Genomic DNA, 13,635 nt, shown 5'->3' with positions numbered 1-13,635 from the left:
AACTTCGCTTTTGGCGAGGCCATCTTTGTGAGTGGTTTCAGCAATGCGGACTTGTTTGGAATCATCTCCATGTAATATTTGATTAGTCCTAGAAGTTGTCTTAGTTGGTGCTTCGGTTTTGGTGCCTTCAGACGAGTGATCGCATTGATCTTCTTCTCATGTGGCTGCACACCGTCCGCGTTCAATTAATACCCAAATACTCCACTGATTTACAGACGAGGACACTTTAATATGACGGACACTAATGAATGACACGAGGTTTTTTGTCAATAATTTCAGCCAATAGAATGTCAAAAACAATATTGTGGCCATGAGCTCACTTCGAATCGTGCCATGGAAGAGCTCGAGCTGCGAATGCTCCAGTGGGATATCCGCGATGGTGCCGGAGCTGCCGGCGACGAGGATGACGCTGCTGAAAGCGACAGTAGCGGTGGCGGTGAGGTGATCTATCAGCTGAATCTACCATCAAAAGGTCGTCGTAGCACGTATTCAAACGAACTAAAGCTTCGAGTCGTTGAGAAAGTTAAAGCAGGCGGCAAAGTCGCTGCTGTAGCTGCTTCCAATGACGTGCACACTCGCACAGCTGTGTACGAGTGGATAAAGAACGAGGATAGACTTAGAGAAGCGTGTGCTAACAAAAAGAGCTCCAAGACCACGTTAGGGGGCCAGGGCCGTCACTGCGTTACCCCATACGCAGATGAGCTCATACAGTGGATTAAAGCCATGCGTCGTGATGATTTTGCACTAAAAACTAACCACTGTGTTGCTTTTGTCAAGGAAGAATACAGCTCATGGGCTTCGGACTATTTGCTGACGCGTCAAGAGGACAGTCTACGACGTGCAATCCGTCGCGTAGCACTGAGTCGCGGCTTTTCGTTTCGTCGGGCCACCAAAACTATCATATCGACCCAAGAGCTGCTCGCAGAGCAGCAGCGCTTTTCGGCAGAGGTTGGCGCCGAAATCAAGAAGGCGTACCAGCGAGAGTGCGTCTTCAATGCTGACGAAACCACGGTCTACTACGAGGAAGACCCCGGCATCATCCTTGCCGAGCGCGGCCAAAGCAAGTCCGCGCGGGTCAAAGGACGCCGCCGTTCGGATAGAGCGAGTGTGCTGCTCACCGTTTCCGCGGCAGGAAAAAAGCTAAAGCCGCTAGTCATTTTCCGCGGCCAGCCAGGCGGCACAATTGAACGTGATATGACGGCATACTCGAACTAAGTCCTTGTAACCGTCCAACAAAATGGTTGGATGGATACAAGGGTTTGGAACGAAACGTTTATCAACGGTCAGTGGGCAGAATTTGTTTGTGACGAATTCCCAGACCCTCTAGCCATCTACGTCGACAATCTGAAGTGCCATGTGTCCGAGACCGCGCAGGAAGCATTCGCGTCGTGGGGGACAGAGCTCGTGCCTCTACCAAAAAAAACTACTGCTGTACTACAACCTCTGGACGTGGGCATCATGGGCCCGTTCAAGAAGAAGCTACGCTCGCTGACGCTATCCTACAACTTAACCTCCATCCAGAGGAATGGGTCCCTGCCTCTGCGGGAGAGGCTGCTGGCGCTCAAGCGCATGTCTGCAGATGAGAAGAGAAAGCTGCTTGTAGACAGGGTAGTGACAGCGTGGGCGGCCATCGACGAGCGCTGCATCAAGCGGGCTTGGGAGAAAGCTGGACTGTAATACATCTTTACAGTTGATTGGATAAAAATATTAGGATTTGAAAGCATAGATAACGAAAAACCAAAAGTGTCATATTAAAGTGTCCTCGTCTGTACAGAAAATGTGGCATTTTTTTCGTTGAGCGTCACATTGTACTTTTTTAGCCGTGTAAGTACCACGCGCAAATGCTCCTCGGCTGTCTTTGAGAATACCAATATGTCGTCCAGGTACACGATGACAAAGTCCAACCCACCTAGAATCTTCATCATGCAGGCTTGGTACTCATCGGGTGCGGTCGAGATTCCCGTTGTAACCTCTTATTCTGATATTTCCCCAGGGCATACAAAGTGCTGTGTACTTTCGGCTCTCCTTCGTCAGTTGCCTCGCATAATAACCCATATTTGCATCCAGTGATGAGAAGTACTTAGCCCTCCCAATCTAGTGAGAACTTCACGTATCAGTGGGGCATAGTACGGATGTCGCCTCAGGAACCGGTTAGGTGCACGTAAATCGGTCAATAAACGCAGTTTACCATCCGGTTTCTTAAAGAAGAACGCTGGTGACGCCATCTCGGAGTCAAAAATTTGCTCGAGAACATCGAGTGAAAGAAGCCTGTGCTTTTCTTTCCGAGCTCTGTCTTGTTCACTCCTTGGAACTGAGTAGGGTCGTGCGTGCACAGGCGTGAGCGGTTCAACAATAGGCAGGACGTAGTCCGGAAATTTCATCCTCCCCAAATGTCAGTTATACAACATCTCGAAGTACGTAAGCAGTTCGACCACGTAGTTTTGTCGATCTCCGCATCATCAATCAGCTCTGTCGGCTTGACCGATGTGCCGTTTATGTCCTTCACTTCATCTGGTATCTCAACCTCTTTTAACTCTACGGGCATTTTCCTTTTTGGTTCCTTGTCCGGAGTGATCGACGCAACGCCCGCATTTACTTTGACTATGTTACCATTCTACTACATCTGACCGTCTCTGACGCTCACTATAATACCAAGGGCGCTCAGTAAGTCACGACCTATGACCATCTCGTCCTTAGTGGTGTTGATCACTTTGAGCTAGTGCGTGATTCTGGGACCGTGATTCAGGCTCAGGCAGAAATCTAAACTTTACAATCATGCTTCCGTCCGACTCAATCTTACCGTCAACTTTTTTTAAGGTCATGAACGATGAGCTCTTCTCGAAGCCCAACTTCTGGCTTACCATCGCAAGCTTGGCGTTAATGTAGCTGGTACACTTTCAGTATCCAATAGAGCTACTCGTCGCTCCTTCGTCTGCGATAGACGTATTCCAAGTCGCATCGGTCTTATTGTACTAACCGCAGATTCCTTAAGAACGCTAGGTATTACATTACTTTTACTATCGTCACTGTAGCTGTAGTCCGACTCTGAGTCGTCCACATGCGTCAACTTACTGGTCTCGGACTTCTTTGTCGTTGCCTTCTGATTGAAGTTACCCTTGGTGCTCTTCTTCTGAATTAAACACTCTTGATCACTATGTGAAACAGACTTGTGCAGCTTACACCACTTGCCATTGTTGTCTGTCTGACCGCTACTCGACGCCTTATTCGACCTGTTGTATTTCGACTTAGGTTGGTTATCACTCTTGCGACTATGGTAATCACTCGACTTGTTCGGCTTGCTCATCCTCTGCTTGTCTTTCTGTCTCCTTGCCTTCACGGAGCTCAGATTGTTCGAGTCGTTCAAGTACTGCACTGCATGTGGCATACTGCTAAATGTCATGCCACTTTACTCTTAAGCGCGCCGCCATTCGCTCGGCATCGAACGTTTAAAGTATCTTATCATGGACTTGTCGTCCAAATGCATGGGATTCATCGGCAGCTCTCGCAGCATGTGAGTGATCTCCCGCATTCTCTGATTGCACTACGGCGCTTGGCGAACAGGAAAGCGTCCTTCTCCAACTGCTCGTTGTAAGTCCTCGAAACGTACGTACGACCCCAGCACGCGTACGCCTTCGTGAATTGGGTCACGCTTGTCATGTCTTTGTCCTCCGATGCCACCTGCCACGCTTCCAGTGCTTCATTCTCCAGCACTAACTGTAGAATCATGTCTTTCTCGTCGGGGCTCCATTTCTTAAGCTGACATAGACGCACGAGCTTATGGCTCCACTTTAGCCAGTCTTGAGCGGTACCGCCACTGAAGCGTGGTAACGTTATTTTCACGTACTCACGTTCAATTTCGTCTGTCTGCTCCCTTGTTGTCACCTGGAACACCACGCCCTTCTCCGTGTGGTTCGTGTCCTCCATGATGTATTTGCTGGTCTTCACCAGTTGCTATGGTCCTTCCTCTTTGAACTAGTTCCAAGTGATATGCCCTTGATTCGCAGAGGGGCTTTGAAGGTAAAAAGAAGACTGATATTTATGTTTGTAGGTTTTGTGTCTTGTCCCCGCCTGGGCGACAAGTGCCTAGAAAGTTTAGAAATAAAGGTACTTTAACTGCTACGTTGGCGTAGCTTGCCTCTGATAGCTTTATTTACACTCCGCACAAACAATTTTAAAAAAAAAAGTGGAAGGCTCTTACCTTTTGGGTCTAATTTTGGTCCTAACTTCTTTCTATTTCTAACGCTAGTACCGGCATCCTCCGTTCTTTACTGACGGTCGCTTATTACTGACAAACGATTTTAGCCAATCAAATACCGCTACCGCAGTCCCTCACTCGTAACTGACAACACATAAAATGGGGACGGGAAAACATCAATCGGCTGTGCGCCACTCACTTCTCAAGATGCCACCGGGGCGCCACCGCGCCTCTGTTACTGCAGCCGAAAAGCTAGCAGCGCTCGATGCCTGGCGGCAGTGCGGCAACATCAATGCTGTTATGGCAGCTTTCTATAGTGATCTAGATGCGTTTGCGCAAGAGCAGCGACGCAAGCTGCTGTATCAGTGACGCGATAAGCGCAAAAGTATCGAATTAGCGTGCAAGACGGCTCGAGGACGATCCAAGAAGAAGGCTCGGCAGCTCGGCACAGGTACTGCCCTCACCGCCGAGGCTGAGGAGGAATTGGTAGCCTGGGTGAACGAGTTGCGGGGGGAGGGAGTACCTATTTCCTCCGTGATGCTGCATTGGCTAGCTTTAGTCTTGTAGATGGTAGAATCGGCATGGTAGCTGGCGAGCACGACACCATTGACGAGCTGCTCGAATAATCAATGCACTTTCTCGTGATTCACAACGCGCGGCAAACATCACCTTTTTTACCCTTGTTTTGTACCCAAACATGCTTGTCAGTAAAAAGCGGAGGATGCCGGTAGTTACAGTAGACGGATTAAAAAAAGAGAGGCGTTATTGTGCCGGACAAAAAATGCAAAATATTAATTGTCGAGGGAATTTTGAGTCCCTCGTACAGTTATATTTGTATACTCGTATACTGAGCTTTAGCGCCACTCACGCCACTCGTTTAGAGGGTACTCCATTTGGAGATTAGCGACGGCAGCAATGGATCGGCGCCATCCTGCGCGCGCGTCGAAGAAGCGACCCTCAGAGGAAGCCTACATCGACGGCAGTGAGCATAACGGCCCGGACGCGAGCTGAGGACGACGCCACCGTATCCAGTAGTTCCAGTCCAGAGACTTGGAGTGTTGAGGATTCAAGCGTGAGCGATACGCCTGGCGAGTGAACAAGTGGAGGTACAAGCGGGGATGGATGCACAGAAGTCTGTGCAGAATTAGTTGAACCGCAGTTTCAGTCCTGGGAAGTCTTTCACTCGTATCAGGACGAGTACCAGAAGCAGACTTAGCAGGTAAGGGCATTGTTGACACTATACATGACATTTTGAGGAAATTGAACGGGTTTGAGCAATTTACTGTAGGGTTTTAGAGTGCGATCAACTAAAAGCGTGGCAGAACGGAACAATTTAATCCAGAAGGCCCAGAAGCCGTCTTCAAATCTCATCCCAGAGACATGGTGTACGTACGCAAAGACGCTCATTTGCGCACGAGGCGGCAAGTACAGATACCGTGGCAAAGAGAAGAGATCACGCTAGGAAGTATGCCAGATCGAGCGCAAGGCCCAGGTGCGAGAACTTGACGGTTGGTCACAGTCGGTTATGGATTGGTACAGTATGTCACAATACTATTCAACTGCTAACCTTGCTCATGTGTGTATACAGATAAATGCTTGCGTTCAAGTGGTGAATACATCCCCTCTTGATTTTGCTGGTTGCGTGACTACGACGGCATTATCTCACGACCACGGCTTGGGGTTGCGTACGTGGACGGGTGCAGAGCCATGTGGTGTTCTTTCACGAGACAAAGTGCGGTGAAGTTGGGCAACAACACCAACAACAGACTCGAGGCGTCCTGGAAGAACATGAAGGAGATTGTGAGCTCTTCAATGGTCTTGGATTAGTGTTTGGCTTCAATTTTCTTGTATCAGACTCAATTTGAACAGCTTCTGTACAACCGTGCAACCAAGATTTACCACGTCCATCGCGATGGATATGATAAAAAGATGAATATCGTGTCAAACTTAGTTAGCACGTATGCGAATTAATTCATGAGCTGTACGTGTACGTAACTGGACCGGCTTCCTATTCATTTTACGAGGCAATGCCAGGAATGATCTTTATCAATAATGAGAATGATGCAGAAGAAGGTCTGGACGAACCACGAGCAGAGTACACAATTACCAAGGCAACATGGAAGTGTTCATGTATATTTGCGAGTACGCGGCTAATGCCATGCAGACATGTTTTCTACGTAGGGCAGCAACGAAAATTGGAGACAATTATCCCGACTCAGTGTATCCATACTCATTGGCTGTTGTCTTCGATGAATGAAACACGCCCTACATTGGAGACCGAAAGGAATAGCTGTTCCGTGACTCGGATTGAATCGCTTCCAAAGCTTCCATGGGACTCTAACCGCAAATTTCGACAAGCTAATAGCTTTGCTACCGCTATAACGGAAGCTGTAAGCACGTTGGGAATGGCGGCATAGCGGGAGGCAATTCAGGCGTTAGCGCAAGTATCAACAATGTTTACAGAAAAAAATCAATTGATCAAGGAGCTGTCGTCTATAAGTCCGGTGTCTCAGTCGGTGAGCCAATCGGTGGAGTCAGTACCTCAATCGGTGTCTCAATCGGTGGAGTCTGTAGAGTCGGTACCTCGGTCGGTGGAGTCGGCGTCTCAATCGGTGGAATCTATAGAGTCGGTGCCTCGGTCGGTAGAGTCGGTGTCTTAATCGGTGGATAACTCGGTGGTGCAACTGACTCAAGTTCTTGAATCCGAACCGTTTAATGCGGAATCACCTGGATTCGAGATAGCAAGTCCCTTACGCCCACGAGACCGCCCAATGCAGAAGGCAAAGACTAAGAAAGCGAAGACGAATGTATCCATCCTAATGGCACAAGATGATTCGGTTCTTCACGACAAATGAGTTTTAAAACAATCCAGGTCCTCCTTTCACACGTGTCTACCTACGCATCATGTGCGGAGCCGCTACGCCGATTCCGGCTATTTGTTTTTGATAAGAAGATGGTGCCCCCAATTCCCTACGTGATTTCGTAGCTGCCGGCTAACAAATTATCATGGATTCAGCAGACATTTCTCGTATTTTGACTAACGAGATACTCCAGCGAGCGAGCAAAAAGGTGGTTACCCTACAACAGAAAAAAGCACAATAAATTGCCAGAGCTAGACTTTGCAGTGAATTTTCCTGGTCTATTTGTAATTGGGATGCAGACACTGAGAGCCATGAAACTATGGCACCAAGCAGTCAAAGAGCTTAGCAATATCGAGAGAGTCATAAAATGGATCTCAAAAATTGATTTATCGCTGGATATTTTGCCTGTATTCCGGGTCGAACAAGATGCAGAATTGGCGTCAAAACTAGAAGCAATTCCGATTTTCTCTGAAAGGGTAAGCACTTTGCATATTTTAAGGATAGCAGCAACTGACACTGTGTATGCATATTTTGTAGATTCGGATCGTTGACTTTGCATGCAGATCACTTTTAGTAACACTGCGTTGACAGAGGCAATGACAGAGCTATTCGGTCAACAAGAGAAAGTCATGACTGTTGACCCAGCGATATGGGGTGTCATGGGGAGAGGAAATGTGAGCATTCCAGACGAAGAGCTAAAACGCATGTTCAGCTGTATTACTAAGCGAATTATAATGCTTCCGGTGAGCTGCAACGGCACGCACTCGTGTGGTATCATGGTCGACTCAGCTATGACAACTATCAAGTACTATGATTCCATGAGCAGCAGCTACGCTGGCATCAGCATGAGAGCACTAGCGCACAAGCTTGTGCAACACATGCCAGCTACACCAGGACGTTACAGAGTGGATCCCTATGTTGCGGATGCTGGAATTCAACTACACAGCTACAACTGTGGAGTGTACGTTCTGCTTGCATTCAAAACGTTCTGTAGTGAAGAAAGCACAGGTGAATTGCTAAGAAGGCACTGCAGTACCAGCGCTATCGCTACTTGCAGATGTGCATGTAAAGCAATATACTTTGTTTAACTTTAATTATATAGTTGCTGTCAAACACATTGCATTGGAAACATCACAGAAAGGCTGAATTCGCTCATGAGGTTAAGCTCGACCTTGAAGATGACTTCGCTTTTAGGGTGGCTTCGCTCTAAAAATACAAAGTGCTCATATCCGGATTTTACAGTCTATACAAGAAGGGGGCACAATCGGACACGTAGGTGGTCGGTCGGTCACAAACGGTTCGTCTTCGTACCTTTCAGTCGGTCACAATAACGCCTGCCTTAAAAAAATACATGTAAACTCATCCAAATTTACGTGGTCCACACCTGCCGTGTGCGCTACAATCTAATCCCCCCTCTGTGCCGAGCCAAAAGAGAAGCGAAAGCGTGGGGAAACCCCAGCGTGCTACTTGCAGCCATGGATGCCAATCAACTGCGCGAGCTGGAGACACTGTGCCGCGTGCTTTACGAGAGCGGCAACGAGGTGGAGCGTGCGCACGCGCAACAGGCTGTGCTTATCCTGCAGAGCTCAGCCGAGTACATTCCACAGTGTCAGTATGTGCTGGACAATTCGTCGTCCCCTTACGCGCTTCTCGTAGCCAGCACCAGCCTCACCAAGCTCATCACCTCGCACTGGAACAACTTTACCATACCACAGCGCGTTGATATCCGTATGCAAGCACTTGATGCCATGACCCCCAATTTTGCATCACTTCAACACTAACGTATAATTGTTTCTACCGCGACTAGGTAATTATGTGCTGGGCTACTTGGCCCAGAAGGGGCCAACACTGGAAAAATTCGTGACGACATCGCTAATCCAGATGGTGTGTCGCCTCACTAAGTATGGGTGGTTCGACGATGAGCAGCACCGCGAGATCGTGGCCGAGGTGACCAAGTTTCTGCAGGCTACAGTGGACCACTGCGTTATTGGTCTGCAGATCTTGAGTGAACTCGTCACAGAGATGGATTTACCCGTGGCAGGACGTAACATCACATTCCACCGCAAGATCGCTGTATCTTTTCGAGAGGATTCGCTCTTCCGGATCTTCCAGGTGGCACTTACCTCCATTAAGCAGCTCCAGATGCACAATATTCGAGGCGCCACGCCGCAACAGGAAGCCAGGATGGGTGACCAGGCGCTGTCGCTGCTCATCAAGTGTCTGTCCTTCGACTTTATTGGCACCAACCCGGACGAATCGTCCGAAGAGACGGGCTCACTCCAGGTACCCACTTCGTGGCGCTCGGTTATCCAAGATCCGGACACGTTGCAGCTGCTTTTTGATTTCTACAAGACGACCAGCCCGCCCAACACGTCCAAGTGTCTCGAAGCGCTCATGCTGTTTGCATCCGTGCGTCGAAACCTCTTTTCGCCGGACAAAGAGCGCAGCGTGTACCTCGCCCACCTGTTGAAAGGAATTTGCGCCGTCTTGCGAGCTCAGGAAGGACTGTCAGACCAGCAAAACTACCACGAGTTCTGCCGCCTGATTGGGCGGTTGAAATCGAACTACCAGCTCTCGGAGCTCATGAAGACCGAGTCTTTCCAGGAGTGGATGGACCTCACGCCCGATTTTACGATCAAGTCTTTCCGGCAGTGGCAGTGGTCTGCAAACTCGACGCACTATTTGCTGGCGTTGTGGGCGCGTCTTGTGGCTGCGTTGCCTTACGTGCGCGCAGACGCCGTGCCGGGCTCTCCGAACTCGGGGGCTATAAACTTCCTGGACACGCGCGTTCCTCAGGTGATTCAGGCCTATTTGCAGTCGCGTCTTGATTCAGCTGAGCAATGCGCTCTTGACGACACGCTGGACAACCCGCTGGATGACGAAGGAGGTCTGTATGAGCAGCTAGAGAAGCTGCCGACGCTGTGCCACTTCAACTACCGCCAGACGGGAGAGTACATCGTATCGGTCTTGGACCCAATTCTGAATCAATACACGGAAGCCTGCAGCATCTTGGACCAAAGCGGAGGGGCAGCGATCCCACCGCAGCAGCAACAACAGCTGCAAAGCATGGAGAACCAGGCAGCCTGGCTTGTCTATGCCATTGGCGCCATTATTGGCGGACAAACGTACTCCTCAACGTCGACGGAGGGCGACGAGCTAGTAGACGCGGACCTGTCCCAACGAGTTTTCCGTGCGATGCAGTTGACTGAGCATCGGATCATCGCGTCAGGCGGCCAGACGAAACCTAGCGTGCACTTTGAGTTATCGTTGCTATACTACTTTAGCAGCTTCCGCAAGAGATACATTGGCGAGCAGCATGGCATGCCATCGGCCTCTACGCCGTCCTCGTCCATGCAGCCTGCGTCGGCCGGGTCGGCCTCCTCGCCTATTATGGCCCCTAGTGAGAGTGCCATGTCCTCTAAGCACAAAGCATACTTGCGCATGTTCGAGCGCCTAGGACTGGGCGACCACACGGTCGTGGTCAACATGATGGTAACGAAAGTTGGCAACAATCTCAAATTTTGGGGGGGGACGGAGGTCATTATTAGCAAGACATTGGTGCTTTTCTTTGAGGTGGCGTCTGGATACTCGTCAGGCAAGCTGCTTCTCGGGCTGGAGACTGTGCAGTATCTCATCGGGAATCACACAGCAGAGGAGTTTCCCTTCCTGGCGGTTCCTGCCAATACACGACACCGAACGACGTTCCACTCGACCATCGCGCGGCTTATTTTCACGACAGCGTTCGATGAGTCTTCAGAGCGGTTCGAACGATTCATGGAGCCCATCGAGAACGTGCTCAACCAGCTCCTGCAGACGCCGAACTACCGTGTGCCGGAGGTTCGCGAGGCTGTAATTGGTGTGTGTCGAGACCTGCGCGGTATTATCCAGCAGACGCACAACCGGCGCACATACAGTTGCATCTTCGACCTGCTCTACCCGGCCTACTTCCCGGTATTCGCTCGTGCCGCCGACGAGTTGTACGACCACCCGGCGGTGACCACAGCTCTGCTCAAGTTCTTGCAGGAGCTGGCATACAATAAAGCTCAGCGTGTGACATTCGACCAGAGCTCCGCCAGCGGTATCTTGCTGTTCCGCGAACTCAGCAGCGTTGTGGTGGCGTATGGACGGCGGATACAACCAGTGCCGGCAGGGAAGAACCCATACGGCGATAAGTATAAGGGCGTGGCGCTGTGTCTGGGTATTTTGTATCGTGCGCTGGGCGGCAGCTACGTGAATTTTGGCGTGTTCCAGCTGTACAACGACAAGTCGTTGGAGAACGCGCTAGAGATCGCGCTGCAGCTTGTCCTATCGATCCCCCACGAGGACTTGATGCACTACCCGAAGGTGAAGAACGCGTACTTTTTCTTTCTGGAGATTTTGTTCCGCAACCAGTTAGCATCCGTGGTGGCGTTGGAGGACGGCATCTTCCGACAGCTCGTGCAGTCGCTGCACGAAGGGATGAACTCGTACGACTTGGCGATTGCTGCTCAGTGTGCGACGGCAGTGGACCACGTAGCGTCGCTGTATTTCCACGAGATGAAGAAGAAGCGCGATACGCCTGTGAAGCACGCTCTTCGTGCACATGTACAAGCGTCGCCCAATATGTGGTCAACACTACTGGCGGCGTTGCTGGACATTCTGGTGTACGGCGAGGCGAATTCGCAGTGGGCGCTTTCTCGACCGATCCTGAGTCTCACACTCTGCAGCGAAGAAGCGCTCACCAACTACCAGCAACAGTTGAGCTCTTCGCAGCCACCCGAGAATCGCGCACAGATCGAGGAGGCGTTTGCTGCCCTGTTCGCAGACGTCCGCCCCAACTTAGAGGCTGCGAATCGCGACAAGTTTACGCAGAGACTCGGCCAGTTCCGCAACACACTGCGCGGCTTCCTCACCATCCAGTAATTTAGTCGGAGTCAACCCATTTTGTCAGCTAGACTTGACTTACAGCACCTGAGCCACCGATGGTGATGCACTTTTGTGACGATGACATGTGGACGGGTAGAATTCGGAGGAGGAGTCATCAACGTAGGGTGATGCGGAGGTGGCTAGGTACTTAGTATTAGGCTGGCGCCTGTGCAAGGCAGAGCGAGCGGCTCTTTGTCATGTCGGAGGGATTCTGAGCGCATTGCTGACGCGAGTGCAGACGCATTAATTGAAAATGCAACTGATAGACTTAACTACGCAAATACAAATCGGAGCACCACGTCACGAACAAGATGCTTTGAGTTTTGTTCTTATGGAACAAGTGGGGTTGCAACGGACAACGCTGGGGAGCTAGATATTGGTTGCTGACTGTCGGAGTGGTTGGCATTCGGTGACGATGACATTATTCCATGCTGGTACGTGATCTGGTTACGACACGATCACTTAGACTGGTAGTATTTCACTTGACTTTATAAAAACTTACCAGGGGCGGCTTCTTCAGCACTAGCGGGTACGTGATCTGGATCTTTAGCAAGAAAGGAAGAATCTTAACTCGGGATACGCATGTACGTAGCTGCCTGCTTACTCACCCAGGACTGGCCCCACGATCGAACTAGCTGCCACTCGACACCAGCTCGCTCGAAACAAAGTCGCTTGTTTATCCTTGTCAGAAGTGCACGCACATACTGCTCGGCCTGCAAAACCCAGCACAACAAAAGTTATACCACCGGACTGATCCCTCGCTCAACACGCAGCATCGTACGTCTCTGATGCAAAAATTGGGACAAAATAGGGAGAGCCCCAGGGTGCATGGGCAGCAGCCGTATCCGCAGCAAATACAGAAGAAACACGGCCAGTAGTCCTGCATCGTGTTGTTTATCTGGTTGATAGCGACTTCAAATTCCGCCTCCTTCACCTGCTCAGCACAAGCCAGATACTCAGTGCAGGCTCCTTTGTCCCGAGTCTAATGTTGTAGCGTACCAAATGACTGAGTTCAGACGGGAATTCGTCCTCATAGGCTTGAGCTACGCCCGTCACGAAGCGCACTCGAGTCGGATAGAGTCGTACCTCACCGTATTTCTTCTCGTCGTCCGTGTGTGCGAAACCTCGGACCATCACGACGGACGCCGCGTTTGAGGAAACATCGTGGAAACTCGTCGCCACCATCGTTCATTCCAAGCAGGAGCGATTTCCTCGCTATCCGCCGATGAGTTCTAACCTAACAGGCCATTACGAGCGACATGAGTTGGATCAAACGGCGCTCTAGCGCGCTTGTCAGCCGCAGATTTCGCCGGATCGCGGCGTTTCGCGTTTTAACGACTTTTACGTAGCTTAAGTGGGATTATAGCAATATATCTGATACCGGTAATACTGTTTCTATGTCGAGTATAAGTCATTGTATTACCCGAATCAGCTTATGATATTATTTGCAGATACCGTCCAGTACGACCTCAGTCGTTGGAATCGTCGCAGAGGAACGACTGTGGTTGTGCAGATTGTGGAGCGGCATAGAGAGCACCACTCGGTGAACGCCGCACCACGGGCCCGTCCTTGCTGCCATGGCGATTCAGTCGAGTCTCCCAGATTTTGCGTGTGAGGTCCGTGCGCCACTCCTGGTTTACGATACTCTCCAGATCAGCATTGCTCAGAAGTCTA

The 13,635-nt window shown here is 50.3% G+C and overlaps 3 protein-coding genes across 3 annotated transcripts; 2 read left to right on the top strand and 1 right to left on the bottom strand.

Annotated features, from left to right (window-relative positions):
* Positions 1-1,245: 1,245 nt before the first annotated feature.
* PITG_04652 (uncharacterized protein) lies at positions 1,246-1,677 on the top strand (the record flags this gene model as incomplete). Its single annotated transcript, XM_002905349.1, has 2 exons — positions 1,246-1,466; positions 1,524-1,677. The coding sequence occupies 2 exons, from the start codon at positions 1,246-1,248 to the stop codon at positions 1,675-1,677; spliced, it is 375 nt and encodes a 124-aa protein (XP_002905395.1).
* Positions 1,678-7,652: 5,975 nt separating this feature from the next.
* Positions 7,653-11,958, top strand: PITG_04651 (exportin-like protein; the record flags this gene model as incomplete). The annotated part of the gene is made up of 3 exons (XM_002905348.1): positions 7,653-8,017; positions 8,489-8,784; positions 8,864-11,958. The coding sequence occupies 3 exons, from the start codon at positions 7,653-7,655 to the stop codon at positions 11,956-11,958; spliced, it is 3,756 nt and encodes a 1,251-aa protein (XP_002905394.1).
* A 332-nt stretch (positions 11,959-12,290) lies between these two features.
* Positions 12,291-13,146, bottom strand: PITG_04650 (uncharacterized protein; the record flags this gene model as incomplete). Its single annotated transcript, XM_002905347.1, has 5 exons — positions 12,291-12,344; positions 12,449-12,505; positions 12,570-12,674; positions 12,743-12,898; positions 12,961-13,146. The coding sequence occupies 5 exons, from the start codon at positions 13,144-13,146 to the stop codon at positions 12,291-12,293; spliced, it is 558 nt and encodes a 185-aa protein (XP_002905393.1).
* Between the last annotated feature and the right edge of the window lie 489 nt (positions 13,147-13,635).

The sequence above is a fragment of the Phytophthora infestans genome, genomic scaffold (assembly GCF_000142945.1).
Source record: "Phytophthora infestans T30-4 supercont1.6 genomic scaffold, whole genome shotgun sequence".
Lineage (NCBI taxonomy): Eukaryota > Oomycota > Peronosporomycetes > Peronosporales > Peronosporaceae > Phytophthora > Phytophthora infestans.
Note: the sequence above shows the minus strand (reverse complement) of the source record. Positions and strands in the feature narration are given on the sequence as shown.